We start from the raw sequence: 12,294 nt of genomic DNA, 5'->3' as shown, positions 1-12,294 counted from the left end.
GATGCTGGTGGAATTGGTCCAGAGGAGATGGGATGTTTTGTACCCACAGGGGTGAAGGAGGCTATCTTGACCTCATGTTTCTCTCTCCTATGGCAGCTGGTGCTGCTTTGCCTGACCATATGTTCTTTCCGCATTTTTTTGTTTGAACCAAGGAGGACCTCTGTCAAGATGCCCATGACCAAGCACTCGCTGGGTGACTCTGATAAGATGGAGTAGCATAGCACTTGTTTTTATGAGATGAAGTCCTCAGAATTTCTGGAATAAATGTGGCTTAAGTGTTGATGTCTTGACAAAGTATCCCAGAAAGTCTCCTGTGTGTTTCAGAGAGCCTCTTCACAGATCCAGCAGGAAGTGAACATGAAAAATTGGGCACCCTTTTAAATAGTGCTTGAAACCTACATCAATGTTGTAATTACTCTCGGCTTGTCCCTGTTGGGAGAGCATGTGAGTACAAGTGCTAGCCACAAAAATGCTGTGTGGCCTCTTTAATGAGCATCAAAAATTGCCCACACCAAATTCTGATCCTGGCATTGAATGTAATTTTAATTTAGTGATCTGCATGAATGAATTTTTGAAGCCAATAGATGAAAATTTGTAGTGTTAGAATATGCACACTGGTAGTAGAACTATCAGTGACCTCTATCCATTTCTTCAAGGAGATTTAATATGGGAAAGCATCTGTTGATAAATGAATAGTTTTGCAGTATTTCAACTGAAGGACATTCAACTGCAAATAGGTATAATTTTACTTTTGGAGATCGAGAACCTGATGTTAACTTGGAGCTGTGAAGGAGCAGGGGAGGGAGGATTTCTGGAGTGGAAAGGTAGGTCCTGCAGAAATTAACTGCAAGACGTCTTTTAAATGTTTTTGGTATGTTTCCATAGCCTGCCTAACTGACGAGCTGCTGGCAGCTGGGAAAGCAGCCCACAAGCTGTACAAGTTGAAGATTGCATGTCAATTACAGAAGATAGATGCAATATTTCAATGATTTAAAATAGAACAAAAAACCATTTCATAAATAATTGGCAAATTTTACTAATGATTTTTAGGTTCTTCTAAAGATATTCTAAATTTTGTTTAAGATTGTAAGAGCATTAGAAATAGGAGCAGGAATGAGCCATTTGGCTTCTCAAGCCTTCTCAGCCATTCAGTAGGATCATGATCTGATTGTGGCCTTAATTCCTCGTTCCTGTCAGCCCCCCATAATCCTTGACTCCCTAGAAGCAGGAAGCCTTGTGTGCAAAATTTCATACAGTTTAATAAAACCTTGATTTTCATGAATCATGAATTCTTGTTATTTGCCTGTACAACATATGACTTTTTATTCCATTACATAGGTAACTTTAGTCTTCTGTGCAAGAGAATTAAGACAAAGTGGTGAAATCTACCATGACTAAGGTGTGCCAACCACCAGACACCCATTAAGTTTTCTCAAAGCACCATCAATTTGTACAGTAAGTGCTGCATGAATATGTAAATATTTTGTTAATTTTGTTAGGTTTAATTTGCCTGCAAAAATACCAAGTTAATCTGACAAATATTCTAAATATTTTTGACAGAAATAAATTAAGCTACAATGTACACAACTGTGACTTTAATGGAGAAAAAAATGGGCATGATGTAAAATGGTCTGCAGATTCAGGATTGCCTGCTTCGTGCTTTTGCTGAAGGCCATGTCAGCTTCTTGTGTTTCTCTGCTGGTGCTTGAAATTGACAAGGATATTCCAACTTACAAGTTCCCAGTTCAAACAAACTTCTAAGTTTTTAAAAAATAGACTTTATGGCCTTAAGGAAACGAAACTTCATTATGCCAGCAGAATAAAACATCACATGGTATGTGACACTTCTCTCCTGATAAACAGCACATCAGCCAACTTAACATCATTCTTATGGAAGATGTGATAATTTCTTAAAATGTAAAATAAACCAGTAGCCCCAGAATTGTCTTAATGAAGCATGCTACTGAGAGTATTGATGCAGATCACAATTTTCAAGAATTTTATTTTGCACCAGCTTGATTAGGTAACACTAATGATCTTATACTAATTTACCAGACTTGGTCATTGCTGGCAAGGCCAACATTTACTGTTCTTCCCTAATTGCTCTTGACAAGGCGGTAAGAGCCACCTTCTTGAACCATTGTAGTCCGTATGGTGTAGGTATTCCTACATTGCTGTTAGGTAGTGTTCCAGGACTTTGACCTAACAACGATGAAAAAACAGTGATATATTTCAAAATTAGGATTGTGCGGTTTGGCAGGGAACTTGGAGGTAGTGCTGTTCCTATGTACCTGCTTCCCTTGCCCTCGTAGGTGGCAAACGTTGCATGTTTGGGAAGACTTGTAGGAGAGGACTTAGCGAGTTGCAGCAGTACAACGTATATATACAGTGCGCTGGTGGTGGAGGGAGGGAATATTTAAGCTGGTGGATGGGGTATCACTCAAGCTTGCTGCTTTGTCCTTGATCGTGTTGAGCCCCTAGAGTTGCACTCATCCAGGCTAGTTGAGAGTATTCCATCACTTCCTGACTTGTGCCTTATAGATGGAAGATTAGCTTTGTGGAATCAGGAGGCAAGTCACTCACTGTAAAATACCCAGCCTCTGACCTGCTGTTGTATTTACAGTATTTATCTGGCTGGTCCAGTTATGTTTCTGGAGTGGTGACCTCCGGGATGTTGGTGGGGGAAATTATAATGGTAATGCTATTGAATGTTGGGAGTGTGTAGGTGGTGATTATACCTCCTTTTGTTGGAAATGGTCATTGCGCAGCCTTTGTGTGAATATTGTCTAGGTCTTGAGTGCATGAGCACATTGACTGCTTCAGTATTTGAGGAGTTGCTAATGGAGCTAAAAGCTGTGAAATCATCAGCGAACATCTCCATCTTATGATGGAGGGAAGATAATTGATGAAGCTGCTGAAGATGGTTGGAGCTCGAACTCTGCCCTGAGGAACCCCTGCAGCAATGTCTGGGGCTAAGATGATTGGCTGCCAACAGCGGCAGCCATGACCAGGATTTTAGTTGGTGTGTGGGGGCGGGCCCAACATGCCGGTGTGTAAAATGACGCGTGATGACGTTGGGCGTGCATCCCGATGTCATCACGCTGTCCCGCGATGTTTCGTTCGGCGGGTGTGTGCTGGTGTTGGCTGCGCGCCTGCAGATAATTGATAGGCCTATTAAGGCCATTAACGAAGTAATTAATTTCAAGTTTACACTGTCCATCCAATCTTACGGTTGGCCGGCAGGCGAAAAGGCCGAGCGGCCTTTAAGTTTTTTAGGAAACCTCATCCACGAGCGGAATGAGGTTTCCTAAAGCACTTGTGAATTAAATAAAAAGTTTTTCTGAAAAATAAAAACATGTCTCATCTCATAGTCACATGAGGGGACATGTTTCATTAAGTTTTTAGTACATTCATTTTTTTTTTCAAAAGCACTTTAATCTCCCTGAGGCAGCTCTGTACCTTAGTGAGATTGAAGCGCTTTTGTGTGTATGTGTGAAAGAGCGCTGGATCTGACTCTCCCTCCTCCCCCTGCCAGCACAGGTAGCACTCAGTGCTACTGCTCGCATATGACACTGGGTGGGCCTTTATTGGCTTGCCTGCGTAAAATGGTGTTGCGGAGCCGATCGCGGGCAGCGATTGGCTCTGTGACCGCCCCCGCCCACTCCTGTCGAGTCTGCCTGGCGTGGGAAAAATTCCATCCCATCTTTCTTTTGTCCTAGGTATGATTCCAGCCAGTGGAAAGTTTTTCCTCTGATTCCCATTGGCTTCAATTTCACAAAGACTCCTTGATGTCGTACCTGGTGAAGGGCAGTCACTCTTACCCCACCTCTGAAATTCAACCCTTTTGTCCATGTTTGGATCTAGGCTGACATAGATTGGGACCTGAATATAGAAGAGTAAGTGACATTTAGGAAGGACAGGAAGCTAGGAAAAAGTGGAGGGGTGGCTCTGTTAAATAATGATGGTATTAGCACAATAGTGAGAGATGACCTAATCCAGGAAACCAGGCTGTAGAAGCGGTTTGGGTAGAAATGAGAAATGATAAAGCAAGAAGTCATTTGTAGGAATGGTGTACAGGCCTCCTAACAGTAACCATATGGTAGGATGGGATATAACGAAAGAAATAATGGGAGCTTGTCAGAAATCTACGGTGATAATCATGGGGTATTTTAATCTGCATATAGGCTGGAAAAATCAAATGGGCAAAGGTAGACTGGATGAGAAATTCATAGACTGTTTTCGGGATAGCTTTTTAGAACAGCATGTTCTGGTACTAACCAGAGAGCAGGCTATACTAGTCCTGATATTGTGCAATGAGATAGGATTAATTAATGACCTCATAGTGAAGGCACCCCAAGGTGTCAACGAGCATAATATATTTGAATTTTACATCCAGATTGAGGGAGAGCAGAGTTGGTTCAAGATGAGTATTTTAAACTTAAATAAGGGCAATTGTGAGGGCATGAAAGCAGAGCTAGCTAAAATGAACTGGAAAATTAGGTTAAGCGATAGGTCAATAGTGATTCAGAGAAGGTTTCCTAAACTAATCGCTGGATTGGGCAGATTGTATTATGAGGAAATGTTGGACAGGCTAGGCTTGTATCCGCTGGAGTTTAGAAGGGAAAGAGGTGACTTGATTGAAATATATAACCTGAGGGATCTTGACAGGGTTGATGTGGGGATTATATTTCCTCTTGTGGGAGAACCTAGTTCCAGGGCCAATGTTTAAAAATAAGGGGTTTCCCTTTTAGAACAGATGAGGGGAAATTTTTTCTGAGGGTCATGAGCTTTTGGAACTCTCTTCCTCAAAAGGCGGTGGAAGCAGAGTGTTTGAAGATTTTTAAGACAAAAGTAGATAAATTCTTGATAAGCAAGGGGGTGAAGGGGGGAATGTGGAGTTGAGGTTACTATCAGATCAGCCATGATCTTATTGAATGGCAGCGCAGGTTTGAAGAGCTGAGTGGCCTACTCCTGCTCCTAATTCATATGTTTGTAAGGCTGTAAATGAAGTCTGGATTCGAATGGTGCAAGCGAAACCCAAACTGAGCATCGGGGAGTATTTTATTGCTGACTAAGTACTTTGTGGCACTGTCGATTATACCTTCTATTACTTTGCTGATGATTGAGAGTAGGCTTATGAGGTGGGTTATTGATCAGATTGGATTTGCCCAGTGTTTTGTGGACAAAGGTTCAAAATGTTCTGCTTTGGGCAGATGCCAGTATTGTAATGGAACAGCTTGGATAGAGATGCAGCTAGTGCTGGAGGACAATTCTGAAGCATAACAACTTGTATGTTGTTAGGGCTCATAATCTTTTCTGTCTCCAGTGCACTCAGTCATTTCTTGATAGCAGGTGGAGTGAATCAGATTGGTTGAGGACTGGAATACGTAATGTTAGGGACCTCAGGAAGAGGCTGAGATGGATCATTCACTGGGCACCTTTAGCTGAAGATGACTGCATATGCTGCAGCTTTGTCTTTTGTGTTCACGTGCTAGGCTCTACCAATATTGAAGATGGAGAATTTCAAAGAGCCACTTGCTCCTGGAGTTTGTTTAACAATTAATGAGATTCCTAACTGATGGTCCCTAAGACATTCTGGCTTTCATGGACAGAACCTTTATTGGTCTCTCTCTTTCCTACTTGATGCCTTTCCACCCTCAAGAATGTTTTTAAATGCAAGAACTTTTTGAATCCTAATTAAATGGATGTAGTGTCCTTTAATGTTGTGGCCTCATTTTTTTTCTGGTTACTATCTTATTTCATTTAACACTGTAAGTCAGAAGTTTAATAAGATCATAGATTATGTGTGAAGTAATTGCCAACTAGTATTACCAGCTACTGACTTATCAGCATTGGGGTAGAGTCTGACAAAATGATAATGGGGTTTGAGGACTTAGCTGTACTTTGAGAGCATTGGGGATGATTCTGGGGTCTGAGAGTACTGGGAATATAATCTAGGCGTTTGAGCATAGGGGTTTTAAAACTTTGAGGGGAGAGTTTGGCACAATTGATAGATTTCCAGGGTGAAGGATTTCAGTGTTAACTTGTGGACATTAACTTTGTGTTAGAAAGTTAACCAAATTCCAATTGCTTCTTGTAAGATTCAAATTAATATAAAATAATTAAAATATATTGACTGATTTTTTTTGTCACCTTTCCTTCTGCAGACTTCACAATGTTGTTCGAAATATGATTCCATAGGTGCTAATTACGCAGTTACATAAGATTCTTGACAGTGCCTGTCAAGCATTCCAGGAGACATTACAGGTGATCTCAATCTTTCTTTGAATGGCATCGACATAAGTGCTTCCTGCATGAATCACTAGGGCTTAGGAGGCACGGTCAGGAGCTATGAAATTTTCTTTAAATTCCCCTACTTCTGCGTGAGCCAGGACAAAAAAAAAGTACTATCCCTGCGTTCACCCTGACTGACTTGTGTTTGCTCAATATAGGCTGGGAAATGAAGATGGGACCTTCTTTTGTTTATGTAGTTCAGTAACTCACAGAATAAAGCTCACTGTGTATTGAACAACTAACTAAATGTTATATGACATTTCAAAACTTGCTTGAATAAGGTTGAAATTGTACAACTGTATTTTTCATTGGACCATTTTTGGCAACTACTTTAAATAGCCTGGATTCTAAATATCTGTTCCTTTTGTATTTTGTTGTTATCAGTTACTCAACTACTGGAGTTGGAAATGGTATCCAAATCCTGTGCTTCCTTTTGTTCCCGTTCATTGGTGTATACACTGGTGTTGGGTGCACTGTTCATCGTACTTGGCTGCAGTCGGATTCTTCTAATGAAGTTTTCTGCTAATGAAGGTGTCAGTGATTGTTCTGTTTACTTTGCTAAACACTTAATCACCAAAAAAGGGTATTCTGAAATTTAACCTTGGGAGTTTTATTTGTAGCCTTATAACAGCATGCTCATTTGAATGTCATGAGCCCTAATATTTTCTCTGACTATCACTTTTCTTATTCTGCTTTCTGTCCCTTGTTCTTGTCTTTGATTCCCCTTCCTCTGACTCTTTGCATAGGTTTCCATCTCCCTGCCATTTTAGGTTAAACCCTCCCCAACTACTCTAGCAAATCTTCCCCCTAGGACATCAGTCCTCGTCCTGCCCAGGTGTAACCCGTCCAGTTTGTACTGACCCCGCCTCCCCCAGAACCAGTCCCAAGGCCCCAGGAATCTGAAACTCTCCCCTTCACACCATCTCTTCAGCCATGTATTCATCTGATATATCCTGCTATTTCTACTCTGACAGGCACGTGGCACTGATAGTAATCCTGAGATCACTACCTTTGAGGTCCTACTTTTCAACTTACTTCCTAACTCCCTATATTCTGCTTTTAGGACCTCATCCCCTTTTTTACCTATGTCGTTTGTACCACTTGTTCACCTTCCCCCTTCAGAATGTCCTCTAGCTGCTCTGAGACATCCTTGACCCTAGCACCAGGGAGGCAACATACCATCCTGGAGTCTCATTTGTGGCCACAGGAACGCCTATCTATTCCCCTTATATTGAATCCCCTATAACTATTGCATTCCCACACTTTTTACTCCTCCCCTGTGCAGCAGAGCCAACCGCGGTGCAACGAATTTGGCTGTTGCTGCCTTCTCCTGAGAGGCCATTCCCCCCAACAGTATCCAAAGCGGTATATCTGTTTTGCAGGGAATAGCCACAGGAGATTCCTGCACTGCCTGCCTAGTCCTCTTGCTTTGCCTGGTGGTCACCCATTCCATTCCTGCCTGTGGACTCCTAGCCTGCGGTATGACCACCTCTCTATATGTGCTATCCATGATACTCTTCACCTTGCGGATGCTCCACAGTGTCCCCAGCTGCCGCTCCAGCTCCAAAACCCTGGCTTCCAGGAGCTGCAGCTGGAGACACTTCTTACGCATATGCTGACCCGTGCACTAAAAATGTGCCCGGCTTCCCACAGAGAGCAGGAGGAGCACGCCACGGCTTTGAGCTCCCCTGCCATGACTTACCCCTTTAAATTAAATTAAATTAAACCTTTTGGAAGATACTTAATATCAATTACTCTCTGGTCCTTCTTCCTTGCTCCTCGTTATTACAGAATATAGCCCCTACAAGCGATGAACCACAAAATAAGACCTTAAAAACTATAAGCAATAAAAGTAGTAAATGCTTACCCAGCCATACTCACAGTATTCAAAGGATTACCTTGTTCCCTCCTCACCAAACTCCCTCAGTCACCCCTGCTCTCCCAGCTTCTTTTCAACTCCTGACTCTCCTCGCGCTCCTTTTCAATTCCTGACTCCTCTAGGTGCTGCTGACTGCCTGTCCCAGAGTCGTCCTCTCGCTCTCTCCTCTAGGTGCTGCTGACAGCTTGTCCCAGAGTCCTCCTCTTGCTCTCTCCTCTACCCAACTACCATAGTTGGGGTAGGAGGCCATGAGATGTTGGTGATGGGTGGGTAGAACATAGTTGGAGTGGGGCGGTGAGATGGCGATTGTGGGAAGGTACGACATAGTTGGGAGCAAAATTGTGGTTGCAGCAGGGTGGACCATAGTTGCAGGGAATGAGATTATTTGGGAGCTGGTGATGAGTGGGTGGGGGAAGGATTGGAGTGTCAGAGATCATGGGGCTGAGAGGTTGAACAAATCATTGAGTGTATGTACAAGGTAGCTTGTTGGTCCTAAAGGAAATGCTTCTGTCCCTTTTGGCCCATAAGCAGTACTGTAAAGGCACTTAACTTATGGTCCAGTCCTTTTTTCTTCCTTGTAGCTGCTAGGTTCTGAGGCCAAGGAAGCCTGGCCAATATTAGTTACAAATAGAAATCTTGTTAAAATTAAGGCACGCAGCCTCTTTAAACACTTTTAATGACTGACCACCTTTTAACTTTCCGCACGACTCAATGCACCCATTTTGGTGGCTAAAGTTAGTTGTTAATGGTGGCTTGAAGCAATATTTGCAGAGACCTGGAAGTCTGTGGCATGCCCAATTTAGCAGATGGTGCATTGCATGGTGAAAACAGGAATGCAAATAGAGCTAGACATTTGCACACTTTTACAACAAAAAAAAACTCTGAAACATGGTATAGCTTAATGAACACAGTAGTGATTTCCCAATGTGTCCATGCTGATACTGGCTTAAAATGAAACCCTGACTGTAAAGAGGAACATTTCAGCAGAGACTAGCCAGATCCATAGTTCTGAGTTTGAAATTACCATGGAAACATGAAGTACCTGCCCTAGCTGTTTAACTTTAATGGCTGTAGTGTATTGTTTTGAGAGCTTAAGGGTCTTCTGTTGAACAGAACAGTTTCTTGTTAAATTCTCGTAGTTTAATCCATGTTTTCTTATACAGTGATAACTAACTAAAAGCTATTTTTTTACTTCACAGAGAATAAATATAACTATCTACCAGCCACAGTGAATGTATGTGCAGAGACTGTAAAACTAGTGTTTTGTGGTATTCTAGCAATAAGGGTTCTGATCCAAGGTGAGTTTAAAATATTAATCTTTTATTGTAGGATTTCTGTGTCATTTTCAAACTGGTTATATATAGCATTTGGTGAGCATCAAAGATTTAATTAATATTTTTCAGTGTCCCAATATGTATTAAGTAGACTCCATTTTCATGTTCATGATAATGATTTGGCTTGCTTTCTGCTGAAAGAGAAGGCCTTTGGACATTATATTTTCATCATCTTAAGGTCTGACGTTCCAATATAAAACCTACTAGAGAAGATTCACTGGGTGTTTGTAACAATTTAATTTATGCTTGTAAACAAAGCTCTGTACAGTCCAAGAATGGAGGTTTTCACTGTATTACTCATCCAGATTATCTTAAAATATTCAATCCCATCCTTATATTAAAATGAAACACTTTGAGTTAGTTCATCTTTCTGTCCTTCGTCCAGAGCTGATGCAGTTCCAGGACAGTCTTTACCTGGACTGCCTGGAAGACATGCAAGCAAGGTTGGTTAAAGGAAATTCTGATAATTTGAGAGCATTGATAAATCAAGAATTCAGAAATGGAACTCAACTTGGACTTCAATTTAATTTCCAGTGAAGAAGCTTCATCATGATCAATTGATAGAAAAAAAAGTAGGTAGCTTGTGACAAAGTGCAAGCCATTTGCATATTCTGATTACTTCAAACTACATAAGTAGTATAATTCAAGGCATTTTAGACCTAACAGTTAAACTAATGCCATATATTTGTGAAACTGAGCATTGTATATTTTGACCTATATAGGTACATCAAATATAATAAGCATGTAAAAAGAAAGCAGAATCATGTAACACCCATTGCATTATTCCTCAGCTAGAAGTTACATTTGACTGCTGCAAGTTACTTTCTATCTTTGGAAAGTCCAAACACCAGTAAAACTTGTCCTGTTCCAATAATATTTTCTTATCAACAATTGTTCCCCTGGGCTTCCTCTACAGTTTTACTGACCACTTCAATCAGACCATTGGTCAGTAGTTACAAATTTCTTCGCTCCATGTTATTATTTTCTTGTATGAATCTGCTCTTGTGGTTAAAATGGGAGTTATTTTGTTGAAAAAAAGTTCACTTGATAAGTAGCTTTTGTAAGATTTGAAAACAGCTATGGGTCAGGGTAAGCATATACAAAAATCCATTAAAAGTGTTTTCCTGTTGCAATTGTTGCTGTTTACTCCAACCTGGCACAAAGTCCTATGTGATTATTTCATTTGTGCTGAAGATTAGAATCTCACTTCTGATAGCCTGCAGAAGTTTGCATTTTGACAAATAGTTTTAAAATTTGGCTAGAAAAATGAATATGAAGATGATCAAATTTGCAGATTTTAGAGCCATTTCTACCTGTAATATAATATCACCTTGAATTCGACCAAAATGGACATTTTTGCACCCAAAAACTGATACGGCTAATTGATTTCTATTTTACGATCCCTATCGAGACAGATAACTTTTAAAGAGAGATATGACCTGCACCAGAGAGCACACAAGATTTCATGTTTTAAGGCTTTTATTGTAGCAAGCACACTAAAGTCAGCATGGACTAAACATGACTTTGTAGGCAACTAAGACACTAAACTACAGAAAAGGTATTCCCTAGTAACTTAACACAACTGAAAACCCCATGCCACATTTATATATTACACTGCACTCTCTGCAGCAATATAGTCTAAGTCCAAAGTTCCTCCTGGCTTTAACAGAATCTATTCTCCCTAGTTCACCAGGATGAATCTTCCATTGTCCTTTAAAACAAAGTCCCTTTCACTCAAACCTCTGAGCACAATCAAATGGACTTCTCATTGCAAGGTACCCTCTGATATTGTAGTCTTTTAAGTCTTTGCAATCCTTGTTTCCTCAAATATGGGTTCCATCGTCACTAGCCCTCCGCTTGGTAGTTAACTCAAAATCAGTCCTTTTCTTCTGCCTGGCATAGCAGCATCTGTTACGGGTAACCTTCCCCAAATCTTTTGGTTTGATTGCCTCCGAGAGTCTGTGTCTGCACACAGCCAGGCCAGCTGCTTCTTCCTTTGTTTCCAAGTGGTAAAGCTTGCATTCTACTTTCAATAGATCTTGACCTTGGCCCTGTCGCTATGGCAACCAGGTTTCATGGACTTGTCTGTTGGCAGACTCAGCCTGAAATCACATGGGTTTTCCTCTGGGCAGATCCCGTAGAATGTCATATCCCCCATTACTCCATTTTACCTTCGAACCATCAAAAGGTTACAGCACAGAAAGAGGCTATTCAGCCCATCATGTCTGTGCCGGCTGAAAAATAAAAAACTAGCCGCTCATTCTAATCCCACCTTCCAGCATCTGCTGCAGCAAGCTTTAACGTTTATTCAGACTGATAATATTGTTTCAAAGACCAAACAAAATGATCTAAAACTTTTTCAATCCGCTAAGTTTATTTCATGTTTGAATATAATGGATGTTAAGGATCATATTGTGCAAGTCTTTCCTCAGCACATATACTTTTTAATTCTTGTGTATCTCCCTCAATTTAAATGAATTACTGTTGTTGATTTATTTTATAGCATGAGTGTAAAAGTGGAACCGTGACCATAAAAGAATTTGGTCCTGTTGTATAACATTATTTCACAAAGAAGCTAAAGCACTGTTTAGCAATTAAATATTAATTGTTAAGGATAAAGGATTTTCTGGAGAAAATATTACCCCTTATTCCCGAACAATGAACATTTTGAAAAATAGCAGCTGTAAAATTGTAACCCCTCATATTTCAGAAACAATTTTGCATGGTAAAATTGTTAGTAGGAAGTCTATAAACACGGTTGACTTTTTTTATTTTCCCTTTCACGCC

The 12,294-nt window shown here is 40.7% G+C and overlaps 1 protein-coding gene across 12 annotated transcripts in view; it reads left to right on the top strand.

The window, feature by feature from the left end:
• slc35a5 (solute carrier family 35 member A5) overlaps nucleotides 1–12,294 on the top strand; it is a 47,874-nt gene that overhangs the window by 4,194 nt on the left and 31,386 nt on the right. For 8 of the 12 annotated variants that reach the window (XR_005945780.1, XR_005945779.1, XR_005945778.1 and 5 more), the window contains exons 2-5: nucleotides 1,339–1,455; nucleotides 6,168–6,267; nucleotides 6,679–6,825; nucleotides 9,373–9,471. Coding sequence is in view for 7 of the 12 variants with exons in the window: in XM_041210709.1 (XP_041066643.1) it covers nucleotides 6,702–6,825; nucleotides 9,373–9,471 (223 nt within the window). In the remaining 5 variants the exon portion in view is untranslated. Of the gene's footprint in view, nucleotides 1–1,338; nucleotides 1,456–6,167; nucleotides 6,268–6,678; nucleotides 6,826–9,372; nucleotides 9,472–11,144; nucleotides 11,283–12,294 lie in introns of those variants that run through there. The other 4 variants (XM_041210716.1, XM_041210715.1, XM_041210713.1 and 1 more) reach the window with 3 other exon arrangements.

The sequence above is a fragment of the Carcharodon carcharias genome, chromosome 18 (genome assembly GCF_017639515.1).
Source record: "Carcharodon carcharias isolate sCarCar2 chromosome 18, sCarCar2.pri, whole genome shotgun sequence".
Taxonomy (NCBI): domain Eukaryota; kingdom Metazoa; phylum Chordata; class Chondrichthyes; order Lamniformes; family Lamnidae; genus Carcharodon; species Carcharodon carcharias.
This window is presented reverse-complemented; position numbering and strand designations above follow the sequence as displayed.